Source organism: Ruditapes philippinarum, unplaced genomic scaffold (genome assembly GCF_026571515.1).
Source record: "Ruditapes philippinarum isolate M1 unplaced genomic scaffold, ASM2657151v2 ctg5712_1_1_1_1, whole genome shotgun sequence".
Lineage (NCBI taxonomy): Eukaryota > Metazoa > Mollusca > Bivalvia > Venerida > Veneridae > Ruditapes > Ruditapes philippinarum.
This window is the reverse complement of record NW_026856782.1, coordinates 18,489-38,032: the sequence shown is the minus strand read 5'-3', so window position 1 is coordinate 38,032 and position 19,544 is coordinate 18,489. Positions and strand designations below refer to the sequence as shown.

General features: G+C 31.6%; 3 protein-coding genes across 7 annotated transcripts in view; 1 reads left to right on the top strand and 2 right to left on the bottom strand.

Moving 5' to 3' along the window:
- Window positions 1–895: 895 nt before the first annotated feature.
- LOC132747695 (uncharacterized) overlaps window positions 896–19,544 on the top strand; it is a 30,143-nt gene continuing 11,494 nt past the window's right edge. The window contains exons 1-6 of one of the 4 annotated variants that reach the window (XM_060737182.1): window positions 899–1,033; window positions 1,720–1,935; window positions 2,431–2,557; window positions 2,887–3,082; window positions 3,619–3,797; window positions 5,766–6,568. In XM_060737182.1, the coding sequence (XP_060593165.1) occupies window positions 1,761–1,935; window positions 2,431–2,557; window positions 2,887–3,082; window positions 3,619–3,797; window positions 5,766–5,778 (690 nt within the window). In that variant the 5' untranslated portion in view covers window positions 899–1,033; window positions 1,720–1,760 and the 3' untranslated portion in view covers window positions 5,779–6,568. Of the gene's footprint in view, window positions 1,034–1,719; window positions 1,936–2,430; window positions 2,558–2,886; window positions 3,083–3,618; window positions 3,802–5,164; window positions 5,254–5,765; window positions 6,569–19,544 lie in introns of those variants that run through there. The other 3 variants (XM_060737183.1, XM_060737184.1, XM_060737185.1) reach the window with 3 other exon arrangements.
- Window positions 6,624–19,544, bottom strand: part of LOC132747697 (putative HERC2-like protein 3) — a 30,012-nt gene continuing 17,091 nt past the window's right edge. Inside the window, exons 1-3 of one of the 2 annotated variants that reach the window (XM_060737187.1) lie at window positions 9,176–9,310; window positions 6,943–7,013; window positions 6,624–6,759 (exon numbers count right to left, since the gene is read on the bottom strand). In XM_060737187.1, the coding sequence (XP_060593170.1) occupies window positions 6,631–6,759; window positions 6,943–7,013; window positions 9,176–9,257 (282 nt within the window). In that variant the 5' untranslated portion in view covers window positions 9,258–9,310 and the 3' untranslated portion in view covers window positions 6,624–6,630. Of the gene's footprint in view, window positions 6,760–6,942; window positions 7,014–9,175; window positions 9,311–19,544 lie in introns of those variants that run through there. The other variant, XM_060737186.1, reaches the window with a different exon arrangement.
- LOC132747700 (uncharacterized) lies at window positions 9,570–18,465 on the bottom strand. The gene is made up of 3 exons (XM_060737196.1): window positions 17,624–18,465; window positions 13,770–13,844; window positions 9,570–9,877 (listed from the first exon to the last, which is right to left on the bottom strand). Exons 1-3 carry the CDS (start codon window positions 18,360–18,362, stop codon window positions 9,570–9,572), a joined length of 1,122 nt encoding a protein of 373 aa, XP_060593179.1. The 5' UTR covers window positions 18,363–18,465.

Here is a 19,544-nt window from a genome sequence, read left to right as displayed (position 1 = left end):
ATAAAACACTGACTGAGTTTTCATATCATATAAAAGCAAAGCAAAACAAAATATAATTGAAAGAAACGCACAAGCACTTTGATGAGCTGCGCCGAAAGTAAATGCAAGTCTTCTTTTTTCGTAAACATTTCAAAATAAAAATGTATTTTAAGAAAAAAACAAAATAATTTTATATGAAGGTTTAGTTGTTTTTTCTACGGCATTCTTTTTGTCCGATGTTACGACAAAATAAATTGTCAATGTATCTTCCAACAGTTACATAAGTAATATATAAGTACAAACTTTAATTTTACCTACTCTGCCTTACCAATTTTGAAGATCACAAAACATTTAACATATTTTATGCATCAAAAGAATGATGATCTAGATTTACTGCAGTAAGTGATAGTTTCTTTTTTGTCAAAATAATAGCCCCACCTTGAGACCGAGGGGTTGCCTGACATTTGAATTGCAGCTGCGTGATCGGAAGAGGCGCCTAAATGGAGTGCATGCATCTCTTAGCTCCAGCAGGTGTAGTGGTTTTGACCCCTGTTGTTGCTTTAAGTTTGTAACACCCGAAGTTAGTTGAAATCATTTGTCCGGTTTTCGTCCCCATATGACCTAAATTGTGTTGGTGCGACGTTAGCCCAAAGCACACAATTTATTGGGCTAGTGCGACGTAAAACCAACAAAAAAAAAAAAACAACAACCAAAAAAAGAAAAAACAATAAAAAAACCCAAACAAACAAACAATGCAATAGCATGTATATGTTTATATGTATGGTATAAAATTCTTTATCGGCATCAAGTCCCCCTGTTCAATCACTCTTTTATGATAATTTGTATTATTTTGCAAATAGTGTAATAAAGTGGTTTCCGAAAATGCTAAAAATAACAGAGCTTGTAACTACTTTCGTTTTGGTCACATAAACCCGGATGTGAGTTTATGATTGCATCAATAAATGAATCATTTGGGATAATACGAGTAGTCATGTGAAATAAAACATCCTAAAGTTTTATTTATCTTTAAAGGCAGTATAACTCACCGGAGGAGGTATGTGAAAGTTTTGACTGATTGATATAATTAAAACGCTCGTTGCTCAATGAAAATATGATTGTGCATGTATATATGAAAATATTCACAAGTGTCTCTACAAACATGCAGTAATTAAGCTTTAAGTTTAAAAGCATGTTATTTGAAGCGTTTGAAGCGTTTTGCTGTTTACATTTTGCTATGTGGGATAATTATAATTATTTCATTAGTGACTGTGTTCAGCCAAGCATGTATTAAACAAGTAGTATGGATAATGATGAGATATTTGTGCAGTTTTCATTTTTGTTCAAAAACGTACAAGTTGAAGTGCATTAATTAGATTCTTTTTTTTATTCAAAATAGTTATTAGATATAACCAGAAATCTTTTGCGTGTAGTAATAAAAATACATTTCCGTTTTTTTCTGTTTGAAATGAAGAATGAATCGAGTTACTTGTGTAAACTTCCACATATTTACGGGCTCATATTTCACGGTAAGAAAGGGAATTCAAATATTCGTACATTTTTGCGACATCTACGACCGGATTACAATTAAGTTAATTAATCTTTTAAAAGTTTGCCTTAATTACATTGCTCACTGGCCATTCACACAAATTTGCACTTTATGCTGCAATACTCTCTAATTCTTAATTATGCAATACTATATTTAAATCAAAAAATGAATTCAACCACATTTTTCATTCTCAGAAGCCATTGTTCAGGCAAAGTTGAAGATATTGTAGTAAAAGATGCTGAAATATTCGACATTAGTTTTCGTTGTGTACCTATTGCAAAACAATTTGGTGTCCGGAGAATCGTTGTCAAGTTTCTTATGGAAAAAGACACAAAAATATCAGACGGCTGCGCTGGATTCAAACTACATACATGGAATCCGTGATGTCTCCTTGGACCCAACAGACTTTGGTATGCAGTAAACACGCGTATTTTAAGTTCCTTTCTTCACCCAATACTGCTTATACATTTAAATCTATAAATGGTAACTGGAAAGCCTTCTTTTGAATAAAAATGCTCAGAGAAATACGAAAGTACAAGTTTTACTATATTAAGTGTTTGAATGCCCTGGTCGTCAATGTGTTAAGATAGCCTTATCGGCATTGCAAATTTCAAAAGTGTATGGTTTTGCATATAAAAATGTTTAAGTCTGTTTAAACCGGTTCTGGGGGGGGGGGGGGGGGGGGGGGTGTACAATTGCTTACACTTCCAAGTACCGGCCATTAACAGGCTCAATCAAACCGAGTCTACAACAATTTTTATTTATTATTATTTCTGTTTTGCCGTTTTGATGTTTTTTAACGGAATTTTTTATTCTCTTTCAAACCAAGTATTTAAAAGATGATTGTGAAATAATTACATATGCCATCAACTTATTAAACAATGTTCTTATTTCAAACACCACAGGAGCTTACAATTTACAAGATGCTGTATATATTTATTGGTACAAAGTTAGCATGGATATCAGTGCTAGCAGAACAAATGATACCACCCTGAAAGAGTTCTTGCAAAAGAAATCTAAAAGTCATGAACAGTAAGTTAATTTCAACGATAATCTGTATTATTTGTATTCTCTTGTGGTAACAAGTATATATCTTTAAGGCATATACATTTACAAGACAATCTGAAATATATTATTAATATCATAAATCACGTTGTTGCATTGCAGTATTTTCAGGTTTTGCTCATAAAATTATTTGCTTATCAATATGGGTTTGCAGAGGGAAGATACACGAATATCTAATGTTTGCTTCTTTTAAATACAATGCCTCTGTTATCTATAAAAACAACACTAATCAAATTGTTAATAGTTCAACAAGGAATAGGTTAGCCGAAATACAACAAATCCTGTTTGTTATTAAGGGAATACAAAGAAGCATTTAAGACATGGCATATCAGTGACCCACCACGTGGAATTGTCCTTGGGAGTGCCTGTCAGAACTATGTCAATCATCTGATCAACGTATCGAAGACCATGGATGGATTTTACCTCGTGGCTGCCCTTATTCCGTGTTCAAGGCTTTGGCCTTGGCTTGGCATACAAATCAACTCAGATTCCGTAAGTTTTAATCAGCTAAATTATAATCTACATTTGTACTTGTTTTATATAATCTATATATAGTTTTGAAATGCATTTCTGAGGTTACTGAAATCTATATTTATTTTCCTAAAAATAAAAACAGTTCTTTTAGTAATTCATCAATGTACTTGAATTATTCTTGCATAAGGAATTAAGCTTATAAATACATATATACAGGTATATGGTATCTGATTTTGTCACCAACTGTTGGCATTTTTTCATGGCAGAATTGCTCAAAAACGTATCTCAGAATCAGTCAATGAGTTATATAAAAGCTACAAATGTTTGCAATAACAGGGAACAGATACGGGAGTTTTAGCTGGTGAATATGTCATATGTACTAAAACATACATTTGAAATTGGTTACAGTCAATAACATTTTTGCAATATACATGTACAAATGTATATCACCTTTGTATAATGTTTGTGTATTTTTATTCATTAACTTGCACCATACACATTAATTATGAAAACATATACTACTATTTATTATCAAATTTGAATGTACATTTAAGGGAAAGTTTGGTGTTTACAACAACTGGGTGCAGGTCAACTTAAACCAGTCTTATGTCGGCTACACAACCTATGAAAAGATTATCGATGATGCTTTTGCCCAAGGCAAGATCAACAAAGAGAAAGCGCTGCAAGCTTACGAAGAAAGCATGAAGGGAGAAGTGGACTTCTTCAACTCTGTGTAACGTTTATATGTTTCATAATAATAAAATCAAATATTATTCACATGTTTAGCAACTAAACACATTAACCTGACAAAAGTAAGGTTAAATAACACTCAAGTTTCACGAGGTTCTCAAAAGACAAATGACACACATTTTTATTATCTATAAGAATGAAAGCAAAGAGCCTCCAAACTGTATTGCATCTAAACAAGCAACAATGATTGAAAACGCTAAAACTAAAAACACCTTAACTGTAGCGAATCGTTATACACTATCATATGCTGTCATAGTCTGAACCTATTACTTTAGATGAAATGAACTTTACATACAACGTACGTAAACCATGATAACTTGAAAAAGATATTTGACTCAACTATACAGGTTTTAATTGTTAACAATAAACACATAACAGCTCATTGACACACTCGTGCATAAGATGCTGTGTAAGTCTCGAGTTGTTCTTTAGGATTTTCAGATGTCTGAATTATGATCGTTCAAGTTACTTACGTCCAAAATGATCGAGTTTTAAAAAAAATAATTTGATGTAAGGTGTTTATGCATGTTCACGTTACATTTTACAAGATGATAGATTAAACGTTTGAAAAGTACACAAGGCAGATATTTGTGCTTGGAGGTTTGTGCTTGCTCCTCAGACTGTCTTAGGCTTAAACGTTTGAAAAGTACACAAGACAGATATTTGTGCTTGGAGGTTTGTGCTTGCTCCTCAGACTGTCTTAGGCTTAAACGTTTGAAAAGTACACAAGACAGATATTTGTGCTTGGAGGTTTGGGCTGGCTCCTCAGACTGTCTTAGGCTCATCAGACTTTAAGCTCATGGTCCTCTAAATGTAATTGTTACTTGATGACAATAGTTTTATTAATATGTCCTTGATGTTTTAGTCATGTCTCTTTTTGTCTGTAGGCACCTCAGACTGTCTCTAGGCTCCTCATGCTGTCTTAAGGCTTGAGGCTCCTCATACTGTCTAAGGCTCATCAGACTTTAACCCCAGGGACCTCTAAATGCAATTGTTACTTGATGACAATAGTTTTATTAGTATGTCCTTGATTTTTAAATCATGTCTCCATTTGTCTTTCGGCTAATAAGACTGTCTGTAGGCACCTCTGACTGTCTTTAGGCTTATTAGACTGTATGTAGGCACCTCAGACTGTCTTTAGGCTAATCAGACTGTCTGTAGGCACCTTAGACTGTCTTAAGGCTTATCAGACTGTTTTTAGGCTCTCAGGCTGTCTTAAGGCTTAGGGCTCCTCATACTGTCTTAGGCTTATCAGTCTTTAAGCTAAAGGTCCTCAAAATGCAATTGTTACTTGAAGACAATAGTTGTATTAGTATGTCCTTGATTTTTAAGTCATGTCTCTTTTTTCAGATCTAGACATTAAAAGTATGGTGTCGTCAATGTTACTTTGAAAGAAGAAAGCATCAACTTGTAAATTATGAATGCGGTGTCTGTAGAAACCTCAGACTGTCTTTAGGTACCTCAGACTGTCTTTAGGCTCTCAGGCTGTCTTAAGGCCTTAGGCTCTTCATACTGTCTAAAGCTTATCAGACTTTAAGCTCAGGGCCCTCTAAATGCAATTGTTACTTGATGAAAATAGTTTAATGAGTATGTCCTTGAGTTTTAAGTCATGTCTATTTTTGTCTGTAGGCTCCTCAGACTGTCTGTAGGCACCTCAGACTGTCTTTAGGCTAATTACACTGTCTGTAGGCACCAAGCTGTCTTTTGGCTTATCAGACTGTCTGTAGGCACCTCAGACTGTCTTTAGGCTAATCAGACTGTCTCTAGGCTCCTCTGGCTGTCTTTAGGCTAATCAGACTGTCTCTTGGCTCCTCAGGCTGTCTTAAGGCTCCTCAGAGAGTCTTTAGGCTCCTCATACTTTAAGCTCTGGGTCCTCTTAGTGCAATTGTTACTTGATAACAATAGCTTTATTAGTATGTCTTTGATTTTTATGTCATGTCTCTTTTTTCAGATCTAGACATTAAAAGTATGGTGTCGTCAATGTTACTTTGAAAGAAGAAAGCATCAACTTGTAAATTATGAAATGCGGTGAACAAATGACAACATTGCCAGGACCTATGTTAGCGTCATTTTGATAATAACATCCTTTTACACTTTTATATAGAGTTATGTTTTCAATTTTATGCTGTTAGTTTTAACATGTTAACTTAGTTTCACCAATTGGTGAGTTTATTTACTGTCATTCTTTACCATTTGTACTTTTTGCTTAATTCTGTATATTCTATATTATTATCTTTGTACTTTTTATTGCCAATGCATGTATATATGAACTACTTTATACATTTTATATACTTATCTCTATGATATACAGTTTGGGACTGCATATGCAAAGAATTTACAACAATTGTTTGGAATATTTTGGAAGTGATTTTTTGACATGACTGCTTATATTGTTAAATTTTTGTGTATAATTTAATGTCTACGGAAATGCTCCAATCGGACTTGTTACTGCACAAAAACAATGATTTTTCATTTCGAGTATATTTCTATATCATTCTTAGCAGATTTTTCCGTTTGAAAGTTATTCGTTTCCGTGTTAATCTGTGTAACGAATTTTGAATGTTATGCTTGAGGCTCACGGACCTCAGTGGATTTCCTATAATACTTGTCAATGAAGATATGTTGTTAATTCAATGAAAACTTTGCTTGTATATATCGTATTCAAAAAGTTTCTGTTTTTTAAGCATTATATTATATAAAGTTTGAATCTGTACTAATTAATGTATCATTAAAATTCTTAAAAAACAAACAAAATATATGACTTAAGCAAAAAATTTATATCCATGCATTTAGCCTTATTGTTCTCAACATATTTTCTAAATAATTTCAAGGTCTTGCGAGTCTTCTTGTCCAATTCGGTAACTATCCATATATCCATTATCCCATTTCACGATTGCCCACCCACTCTGATTGAATCCTATGACCTTGCCTGGTCGCCCACCGTCCTGAAAATATATCGATATTAACTTTATTGACAATCGATATTTTTATGTACATTATGTATAACTTACGATGATTGAACAAGTTAAGCAAATTATTACCTTTACAAAAAAAACAACAACATTTATTTAATAGATAATACAGCTCATTTCAATCATTTACATGTACATATTACCAATATATATTACCTGGTTCGAGCTTTTACAGTCAGGGCCTCGACGAACTCGCACACCAACACCAAAATGTTTCTGTTTCTGTTCTGAATGTTCTGGAAATGAAAACCAACCAATTATAATCTTATGCAACAATTTAACAAAAGTATTTCAAATTCCGCTCATAATGTTGATGACAATTGTAGAAGATTTGGCTGATTTATATCAATGCAAAAGTCTGTGTGTATAAGATCAATATTTAAAACAAACATATGAATTTTGTCCATAAAATAGCCATTTACAATTTTTCTAAATCTTGTCTGTATTTCCGCTTATATTTTGTTCATGCTTTAATGTTGAAAACACGTACAAACCCTCAATTAAATTCCGACCGTTTTCATTTTCATGTCAATTTACTGCATTTTGCATGGTTCATTGTTTATAAGTTATCCTCAATATCAGTCTGTTGGTTCAAAAATATGTTGATACTTTCTAGTTTTAATTCCATGAAACGATATTAATATTGAATTAAAGAACATGTCAACTAAAATTAGCATACACATTAACTTTAAATAACACATTGATGAGGTGGATTTTAGCCCTTCAATATCTCAGAATTGTTTTGGTATTGTTTTGCTTTATGATTTACAGTGATCGTTCCATTTTACTTGATCAATTTTAGATTGATACTGCATTGACGATATTCAAAGGAAACGAAACTTCATATAATTACCGTCATCCCCAAAGGTTGATATTAAATTAGACATATAAACATTTATTTTCTTTGTTTGATTGGGTTTTACGTCACACCGACACAGTATTATTTTAAATTGCAAAGTGTCATCAAGGGAATTGACTTGAATCATTTGATTACTATACTTATTGTTATAACCACGGTCAATTAAGAATGTCATTTGAAAAGTATTGTGATTATGATGTATATATATTTTGTAAAGCTGCAAAAATACCTTGAAAGGAAAGTTTAGCCTATTTTCTATAACATGTTACCATTGCAACCATGAAAACTGATGGAAACTTCAATGTATTTTCAAACATCACATGTTTGTATTTATTTCAGAGAAAACAAGATAGTCTACAACGTGGAAAAAAACAATAAATTGGTAAATCAATCATAATAAATAGATTTCAATTTTAGAGATGTAAATTTTAGCTGAATTTAATTATATCCCACCCGTTTAAAATCATAATGCGTCCATAGGAGAAGTGTCAATAAACATAAAAATTGTCATAAATGATAAGAGTTGAAGTCGTATTTTTGCACACAAGTACAATATGGAAATAAAAATTGAAATATGTTGTCATGGAAATGAAAATTTATATCAAATATAATTTTTAGGTCATTTTTTTTATACATTTTCCATGATATTCTTTCAAATATTTTACATTTCTCCCATAAAAATGATAAAAAAGAACAATTTATGTACAGTAAACATGTATTTTATATTATATTTATGTGTGAAGACAAAGGATGTCTAAGAAATTCTTGAAAACATTGGGAAAATAATGATAATTACTGTTTTTGCGGAATTTTGGCGGCCATCTTGGACGCCATCTTGGATTTCTTGATTGTCCGACCATTTGGGTTAAAATGTAATACCGTTTCGTATTCTGCGAACCCTTGTGAACATTTTGGTATATAAAACTTATGGTCCTAGACATAGACTGGTTGACCCCCACAAAATATGCATGATTTACTAGTTCATTTCCTACACTATTATATAATTATGTTACAAAGACCGCACTAAAACCAAAAATCCATTGAAAGGAAATCATCGAAATAGAGTCATTTTTAATAAAATAGTATATGAGCCAAGCCATGACAAAACCAACATAATGGGATTGCGACCAACATGGGTCCAGACCAGCTTGCGCATCCGCGCAGTCTGATCAGGATCCATGCTGTTCATTATTAGTTTCTCTAATCGTTATAGGGTTTGTAAGCGAACAGCATGGATCTTGATCAGACTGCGCGGATGCGCAGGCTGGTCTGGATCCATGCTGGTCGCAATCCCATTATGTTGGTTTTGTCATGGCTTGGCTCATATGTTTCACAAATGTGTTTCAAAACGTTTTATCGTCGTTATGATTAAACATAATTACACTAATTTGAATCGTTGAACTCTTTCACTGACTAATTGTATGACAGATTAGTGTAGTCTGAAATAAATGTAATCAGATATTTTAATTGAGCAACATTGATTAATAGAATCGTACGATATCATAGAAAGAAACTAGAAAACAGATATACTTATGTCTCGTTGATGGGGAATCCTTCTTGCATTTATCTTCAGTCTTCCTAATGGATCTGTAAATTTCAGAAGCCATGTCATATGTTCATTACGGACAAACTTGAATCCTTTCAGAGCGTTTTCTTTTGTTGTGTTTTCAAACATCGTTTCTATGTCGTCAAGACTAGACTTACAATTTACTGCATCTATAAATAATGCATCCCGCGATGTAACTGCATGGTGTTGAGCATCTGTTTCATCTTAACAAGCTCTAAAGTTAGCGAGTAAAAACACTTTTCAAGGTTTTTCCGAGTATCTGTGTTTTCCTCTCTCAGTTTCTTTATTTTTCATAGGATTTTAGTCTCTCCTTCATCTAAACATTTATTTATCTCCTTTCTTAATTCACGGATTTCTTTAATAGTTTTTTTCATACATCTTTTCAACTTCGTCTCCACTCTTTCCAAGTCGGTGTTCATAAGTTGTTATCTTTTTTTCAATGTCTTCAACTCGTTTCGCAGCTGTTTTATATATATTTCCCTCTTTAAATGTTTTCGACAAGTCGTTGATATATTCAGGTTTGCAGGTTGTATGCTCTAATATTATACCATCTCCACATCCGACGGCAACATGTGAACGGCAATAAAATTTGATGATTTCATTCTTGTGTTTTTCATATCTGGTGACATCTCCAGATACACTTCCTAGTGAAAGGTTTGAAAACTCTTCAGGAGAAAGCAACACGTGGTTTCTTGTATGTTTTCTTTTTGATTGATGACGGAAGCGTGTGGTACACATATATTCCTTGCATTCCCGGCATGTCCCATTGGCGGATGTTATCGAGCATTCAACTTCGCAAGGTTAACAATACAAAATAGATTTCTTTTCTTTCCTTCCTGTAACTTCTATTTTTTGTTGTTTTTTTTCCTCAAAAAACTGAGGCTCATTTAACAGTTAAAATGACGTTTTCAACAGATAAATGTTTAACAAAACCATGTGATTAAAGTCCATTCTTTGTAGATAACTTCAACTTTATCATATATCAATGATAACCTTATCTGAAAACAATATCCTTTTGAAGTCGTGAATTCCGTATTTTGAAATCGGGAATTCAATAAGTTGAAATGTCCCTTTGGTCGATCGTAAAATATTGCCCTTACTGCGTTAGTCACGCAGTAAAACTAGGATGATAAATACTGCATAATCAGTCGTTTATCATGCATGTAAATTATTACATGAAATTTGGCATGAAACTTTAAGGATGAAAGGACTCTATTTTACTCCACAAAAATTCCAAATAAGTGTGTATTTTGTTTTTAATATTGAACAACTTGTGCATGAACAACATATTTTGCTTCGTTTATAAAATTCTTCGTTTTTCGCATCCTACTGTTTTATTACATTATCATAAAAGGTAAAGAGTCCTGTACATGCCGTACATACATGTATATTACAGTAAAATGAACATTTCACAGTGACTATCTATTAAGTATCTGCTTCCTTTGCATTGATTCAAAACTTTATCAGAAATGATTGAGGATTTAAATCCAAATTTTGTAGTTCACAAATAATTTATTACATGGAATAACTGGGAATTTGAAGTAGTTTCATGAAAACTCTAGTCATATGTGCAAAAAAATAACTGATACGTAAAATATATTTTTCCTACATAATGAATGTTTTCATTTGTGGACAAAGAAGGGGGGTTGTTAGATTATGGTAATGGTTTGTAGTTGGGGTGGTGGATAAAATAATGTTTGGATGACAAACGAATTATTGTGATATTGAACATGGAAAACTGTAATGAACAAGCGTATATGACATATATCATTTTTTTCGTAATGCTAATTTCCCATAGGCCTCTGGGAGTTATTTTTACTGTTAATGCAAGTGTACCACGTGACTAAGAATTTTACAAGTACTGTTACATAGGTAACAGTATTTTTTAACAGTATAAAATCTGGTCACGTGGTCTATTTTCTAAATAAAATGAAATAAAATGGCCGCCATTTTTTTCTCGATTCATTCTTATTTTCGACGTTAAACCCCGATAGGACATCAATTTCTTCTCTGGAGTAACTATGACACTCATAAAATTTAGTTGTTCGCATCCTGGTGTGCTTTTCGCGTATAAAATATCTTTTTGTTGAATAGTCAAAAAGTGAACATCCGTTTTCAACGGAAGTATTTGCAATGTAAATAATCATGTGTCAAACTGGAGCATGCAGACGATTTAAGCATGCAACAAAGGATTGTTTAACGATTTTAATCAGTTAAACGTTACAGATATGGTGGACATACATAGGATATCATCGTTATTTTGTCAAAAACCATGCCAAGAATATTCTGGAAACAGAAGGATCAGATTTCACAGATCATAACCGTGTAAATGGGTTAGTGTTTTGGTTTCTAAAAAAACCTAGCTTATTGTATGTTTATGATTTGTAGATATCATCACTTGCTTAAAGAATAAAAGAAAAAGAAAACTTCTCAAGTAGGCCTCAAGTACACTTAAAACTTAAAAGGTAAGGACAGTTTAGTTATTGTTACTCTTGGTTTATTTTTGTTACAGTTAGATTTAGTTTACAATTTCCGATCATCACAGTATTTTTGTTCGGGGTAATAAAATAAATAACACATGGGTTTGTGAGTAACAGTATAAATATCATCCCTCGTAAAAATACTGTTACCCTCAGCTACGCCTCGGGTAACAGTATTTTCCTCGGGATGATATTTTTACTGTTACCCACAAACCCATGAGTTATTTATATACTAGTATGACAGAGAGCATTTTATTTCTATTAAAACACACTTCTCTTCATTTTGTTTCCCCAGACAAATACAAATAATGTCGAAAGTCATGAAATAAGCGACCTCTGACATAAAACTTTGATGGATTATACACACGTGAAGTATATTTGAACATTGATGAAAACGGAAAAGAACAGCGTTAACGTAAAGCATAGCTATAGCATCCAAAGAGATAAAAAGGTATGATGATAAATTTCTATCAATGACCCTTTTAAATTATTATACTGGCGTTGTTCGTTTCGTGCTAAGGTTTGTAAAATAAAGACTAAAACTTTTTACATTCGGAACATTTTATTCCATCACATGTCAGTACTAAGACACAAAGATTAATTATGACATTTTGCTTCATTTAAAGACAAAATAAAATCTTGATATCCACAAAATGAGGCTGAAATGATTCGTTCTGTAGTGAGACCATTATGTCCATATACAAATTCAGTGTCAGTCAGCTGTTTTGTAGAATAATATATTCTATTTAGAAAAGTTTTATAAAAATTAATCATACATATTTCTTAGGCATGGTTTTTTGTAACATTCAATGATTCAAACACAATTTTACAAGGTTTAATTTTATCTGTGTTCTTGAATGTACAAACCCTTACTTAATAAACAGTTATATGTCTGTGTGTACATTACATCATTTATATGAATTAATATATACGTATTTAGTGTGTAAATATGCTATCTTTAAATCATTACAAATTGGAAAAATTATACTCATTTTTATTGTGGTGCAAAATGGAAAACATTGATCTAGAATATACTTATTAAATAAAATACAGCAATAAAACGCCAATATGTAGCATTTTCAAAACTATTCGCTTTAAAAATAAGTAATCAAGCAAGACTGTTTATCGTTTTCATTAGCCTTGAGAATACTTGAACATCGCGGTCCAGGAAGGTGAAAGCTTTATAGTAGTTGTTTGTTATTATGTTTGTATATTATACAATATTATTAAGATATAATATTATAAGATGATACCAGAATTATAATAATACTATTATTATAAGAAAGAAAATAATGTATTAGTGCTTTTTAAAATAGTTATGTTTACTGTTTAAATTTGTCGGTTTTTTTCATTTTTTGGTTAGTGTTATTCAATGATTTCGAGATCGTACAAGTTGCCTTGTCCAATACGGTAAAAATAAATTTTTCCATTATCCCACTTCACGTTTGCCCAACCGCTCGATCTAAATCCTATTATTGTGCCTGGTCCCCCACCGTCCTGAAATATAATTTAACCAATAAGAATAGGCATTCTATATATATTTATTCTTATATATTACAATAAGCAAAGCATAATATCTTACGATAATTCAGTAATAAGTGACTAATTATGGAATCAAACTTACATCAACTCGTGTTCAGACAGTACCATTACAGGCAATTCAATGTTAATCTGCATCTAGACAGCGATATGTATGGAAAATTTTAAACACTGTACTGAAATATATACTTATTTAAGTTGGAGAATACTCATCTTCGGACAAACTACCGGATAGAGTATCATAAAATAACTTAAATCATATTTTACACAGGGTAACGCCAATTGATTTTACAGTTACAATTCCTAGATGTACCTTGCTGTCCTGGAGAAGCAAACGTTTTCTTTTGAAGTTACTAAAGAGTGAAAAGGCTTGCAAAACATTTGTTAGATAGCAAATTTAATAGTTATAATGTTATAAGAAGTACTTTTATAGTGTTTTGTTGTTGTTGTTGTTTTCTCTCCTCTCCTCAGAATAGCCTAATAGAATTCGGTGTTCTTTTGGATGCATTTAAATAAATATCATAACAAAAGTATTTACCTGATTTCCATAATAGGGCCCAGTGCGGACCACGGCGTACACGAGAACCAACCACAAACTCTCTTTTTGTAAAACCTTAAAATATACATTCAAATCAATGAAATAGGTTTATAAAAACCATATATTATTAAAATATGATATATCAAAAAAGAAACAAACACTTGAATTGAATCTATGACTTCTATGACTGCTTCGGAAATGTTCTTTACAAATAATGTATAGTATCATTTTAAATAAGGCAACTATTATTCACATCTTGAAACCAATAGGAATGCAAAATTTAGAAGTTTATAATATTATATAGCTTTTTTTCTTTCAGGTATACATATTATTACAATGACATATCGTCGATACAATGACCACTAAATAAAGATTGAAAATGCATTACGGTAATTGAAGGAATTACGCTGATTATACCCTAATTTCCTTAACCGCAACTTTCGGCCTTTTCTGTTGATACTGATAATAGCCGAGGATATTCCGCTCGGTAATTTCCTGCTTTAAAATATAGACTGGCTAGCTCATTGGCACGTTAGTTTATTGGTAAATTATAAAAAAAAAAGATAAAAATAAAAAGAATGTGATATTTAACCATGGAAGTATCACTTTTGTTGAACTCACTTTTTGTAAAACCTTAAAATATACATTCAAATCAATGAAATAGGTTTATACAAACCATATATTATTAAAATATGATACATCAAAAAGAAACAAACACTTGAATTGAATCTATGACTTCTACGACTGCTTCGGAAATGTACTTTACAAATAATGTATTGTATCATTTCCATCTTGAAATAAGGCAACAATTATTCACATCTTGAAATCAATATGATATAGCTTTTTTTCTTTCAGGTATACATATTATTTCAATGACATTTCGATTATAAGCTGTGCAAAAAAAATGCAAATTATCTTATACCGACAACAATAATTTGAGATCAAGTGCTTCAGCTTCGGGTCCACATATGAACCCCTTATATTGGAGAAACATACATACAATCATACAATTATGCATAATCATACAAATACATAAAGAAGATCAGTAAAAAGTAACTAAAAAAGAAAACATGTGATATGATACAGTTTCAAAATTTTCACATTACATTTATAATATAATTTTGAAATGCGATTATATAAATATTCGTTAGGATAACATTGTAATATGGTGGTTTAATAATTATATTATATGATATTTATTAACAGATGATTTTGTGAGATAGTTTTTACATTCATTTATATATTGTTATTTTTTCATCCTTAACGTGTCACTATAGTGCCCCCAGCTAGAAAAAACTAAACGAAAAGTGTATACGAAAACAGATTAGCTCTTCCCGTGGAACAGTCCAAATGTGAAAATTGATGTAATTTGCCGAGTGATCCTGGGACCTGAGCATTTTTAAATGTGTGGCGGCTCATTTTACTGGGTTTTTTTACGAACCGGTACATACTAAATGGCTCAACTCTAGGCCATTCAGCGCGAAATTTTAAGATAATAGTACTCATTATAGTACAACCTGAGTTATTTTGGTATTACGGGATTGGAAATAATTTTTTTATTATGTTTATTTTAAGGTAGGTCTAGAACAATATTTTATTTGCAAAATTACAGATTATTCGACCATTCCTTTATTCCAGAATAATTACTAGTATTCTTATTGTAAAATATTGTTCCAAAATTGAAAACAAAACGGGTTTAGTATATTTACAATTCATTTCTAAGTATATTTCTTAACAATCTTTTGCAAATCTTTCTGTTTTAAGTGCCCTAGCCGATTTATGTAAGAATTAAAATCTGTTCTCAGTGGACTTCATGACCTTCATGGTTTTTATATCTTCTAAGCAATGTAGAATATCAAAATATCAGCTCTTATGAAAAAAGTATATACAATATATATGATCATCGGAAATGGCAATTTAGACAGGCATAATTTATGTAAATTATGTAGAGGTCAACTAGACAATGTTACTTGCAAATATGAAATCTCAAAAAAATGCAGATTTGAATCGAGTTGAGTTTAACAGTTATTTTTTTCATCATGTCTTTGTTTACTAAGTGAAGCACGGATGGGGGTTTTAATCCAAAGGGCTTGGTTAAAGGAACTCCACTGAGGTTTATAAGCCTAAAAACATAAAATTTTATTTCTCACATTATGATTGGGAAATACACAAGAAATACATTGGAATCCATATGTTTGTGCTATTCTCAGTCAGATTGGGTGAAATGCGTTTAAACGCTTTTCAATTTTGGGTCAATTTTTCACTACTATTATAATTATTCTTCATAAACAGACCGAGCTAATGATCTGAAATTTTGCACATAAGTTATAAGTTTAGATTAGTTTAGACATCAAATGGAGTAATAATCTCAAAAAATTATTTTCAGTCCCGTTACAGAGGTTACAGAATTTTATGAGAAAATAATGCACATAACATATCTCAAATTATAATGCAGTTTTAACAAATAGAGTAAAAAAGAATTCCAATAAGGAAATCGATCAAAGAGGAGATCCTTGGCCCCGTGTTCACAAGGAAAAGATCTGGATCAGGATCAGGTGATCCTGACTTTATTTTCATTGTTTTATAAAACTAAAATTGATTGTATTATGCTAGAATTAAATGGTACAAATTCGAAGTGTTAGAAATTGCTTATTTGTAAATAAACCAACTTATTTTGGACTAACATAAACTATATAATAACAAAACAAATACAAAAATAATCGAATCAAAATGAGGATCAATTTTAGGATCAAGATCAAAATTTGGATCAACTTTAAATGACCATTTCTTCAAAAAAAAAACAATAAATTTATTCTAAAATTTCATAAACATGCTGTTTTAAGCCCAGTTTTATCAATTTAATATTGCATATTTAATCTATAAGTATAAATAATGGAGAATATTTGAGTTTTTATATTTGATCCTGATCGTGATCCTGATCTTTAAATCTTTGTGAATCTTTGTGGGGATCAATGAAAACAAATTTCAAAAGCTGAAAATTACAGGGTCATATTACAGATGACGTAAGGTGTAACCTATCTCACATCCCTTAGCTTCGGCTCAGGAAGTTTTCAATTTTCACCAAAATGAGGTATTGGATTCAATGATATGATCTAGAAGGACCATCAACATTTACATCAATACAAGGAAACTTTTACAGCTGCCATGCGCAGTTGAGACCTGTTGTTCTGAGTTTATAAATTTGGAAGAGTGATCGAGTTTTTCAAAAATAAGTATATGTAAACTTAGTGATCCTAGAGTGTGGCAAAGTAGTCATTTTTGACCCGAGGAGAGCATTTCATTGGCTAATTTCGATTAGTTCCATGCGAGATTTTTGTCACAGCACCCGATTCACTTACTTGACAATTCAACATCTACTTTACAAAAAGAAAATCAACGCTCGGGAGGAATGCAGTTAAATAATATACAAATAAACAAAATTGTCACGAAAGGGGTATGTTGTCGATAGTTTTCAGAAAAGATATTTTATTCAAGGAGCATAGATATCGGACTCTTGGTCGGGAGTACGCATAAATTAAACATGAATCATGAGCATAGAACTTTCCTTAGATTATTGTTATTTTTCCTTAAATGAAGTGCGCATTGCTAAGCAAATATTATAAGATAATCAGAAATTATGTATCTTTTGATTCAAATGACAATCTAAATGTTTTCAGAAAAATCAAAATAAATTGTAACTCTATATCCCCTTAGTACTTAGCATATATGGTGTATATGAAAAGATATGTAATAAAGATATTAAAATCAACATCATTTTTAAAACTTGTATGTGTACTAAGACTCTTATTTAGTAATTGCGAAAAAGTTGTTAAGTACTTTATATCTATCCTTACTTTTAATGAGCCTCCCTAAAGGTTCTGCAGCTTTCAACAGCTCAGCCATAGTCTCGTTTCGGACAAACCCAAATCCCTTTAACGTCCTTTCTTTTGTTGTATTTTTGTACATCGTTTCCATATCGGCAAGTTTCGACCTACAATTAACTGCGTTGATAAATAATGCATTCCCGTGGTGCAGCTGTGCGTTGAGCATATGTGTCATCGTCTGTAGCTCAGAAGTTAACGACTGCAAACCCGTTGTAATCTTTTCCTGCTTCGCTGTGTTTTCCTTTCTCATTTCCTTCATTTCCGACATGAGATTTGCCTCTGCTCCATCCAAACATTCATTTATTTCCTTTCTAAATTTACGGATTTCTACAAGTGCATTTTCATTCATCTTTTCTATTCCTTCTTTACTTATTTCAATCTCTTGTTCGTAATCTGATTTTTTCTTTCTAAGATCTTCAGCTCGTTTTACAATTGATTTGTATACATCCCCATCTCTGAATGTCTTCGCCAAGTCCTTGATATATTCCGGTTTACATGATGTATGTTCTAAAACTATACAGTCTCCACATCCAACGACATCATGTAAACGACAGTAAAATTTGATGATTTCATCGTCGTGTTTCTTACATTTGATGACATCTTCTGATCCACAATCTAGCGTAAGTGGCGAAAACTCTTCAAGGGAAAGCAAAATGTGGTGTCTTGTACGTTTGCTCTTTAAATGATGTCGGAAGCACGTGGCACACATATACTCCTTGCATTCCTGGCATACTCCATTTGCTGACGTTTTCGAATTTTCTACCTCGCATGATTCACAAAACAGTTCAGATTCTAATTTCTTTCCTGTGATTTCCTTTTTTTAGAACCCTTATCAACTTATTTAACCAGATTTTGTTAAGCTATATAAAATAAATTTAAAAATTTATACATAAAATTTGATATCGATAACCCCTTTTTTTAAATATATGTGAATAAAAAAATTAAAAACCCCAAACAGTTTTATTTAAATTTAAAAATTTTTGAAATCCAAAACACATTTTTTTAATCGTCTTATAAAACGTTGAAAATTCTAAAAATATTTTTCAAAAAGTAGTGTGCCCGGTTTATTTTTATACCCCAAAAAATTATCTTTTCAAACCCGAAATAAAGATCCCCATTTCCAAAGTTTGTTTTCCCCGTTTCCCCAAATTTCTAGCTAAAAACCCGTTTTCCGGTACGTTCCCGGTTTTTAGCCTTATAAAAGTGCAAAAGGGGAAAAATTACGTGATATTTCTTTTTAAAGATTATTATTATTTTACTATTTAAGGAGGGAAAACTTGATGTATTAGAAAAATATCACTTTTCCTTTACTTTCTATCTCAAATTTTACAAAACTGAATTTGTTTATAAAGTCAAAGAAGTCGTAGTGGGACCTGCAATAATGAATAAACATATTTTCTGCGTAAACTTGTATATTTACACATATATTCTGCTACAATAATGTTTAATCATTTTTAAAGCAAAAGATTGTTTTTTGTTTTTTTCAAAAAAATCCAAAAAAAAAAAAAAAAAAAAATCATAATTATCGCTATGTTAACACGCCATTTAAGTGAATTCCCTAGCGCTGTATGTACAGAAATTATCAGAAACAGGTGTTTAGAAAGGTTTTCCGATTGCGTGAATTATTAAATGACTGGTGAATAAACATCTTAAATCAAATTCAGTTATCAATTTTTAGATTTAATTTATGCAAGCTGTTTTGAGCACAAAAATCCTTTTTCAACGTCTATATATTATTAATAAAAAAGCTGATCAATACCAGTTCACATTTTAACTCGTTAAGCATGGTAAACATTAAACAAGTGTATCTTCCGTTTTTATTCTGAATCAGAACGTTCGAGAAAAATCGAATTTACTGTTCTTTGTTTGAGCAATCTAAATATAGCATGCA

What these genes read in the sequence shown, in the direction of transcription:
- LOC132747700 (XM_060737196.1), bottom strand. Translation starts at nt 18,362, where the DNA reads ATGTGTGCCACGTGCTTCCGACATCATTTAAAGAGCAAACGTACAAGA. An exon ending in TTTAGGGAGGCTCATTAAAA is followed by an intron (nt 13,845 to 17,623) that starts GTAAGGATAGAT and finishes GTATATTTTAAG; the next exon opens with GTTTTACAAAAAGAGAGTTT. An exon ending in GGCCCTATTATGGAAATCAG is followed by an intron (nt 9,878 to 13,769) that starts GTAAATACTTTT and finishes TTTCTCCTGAAG; the next exon opens with AGTTTTCAAACCTTTCACTA.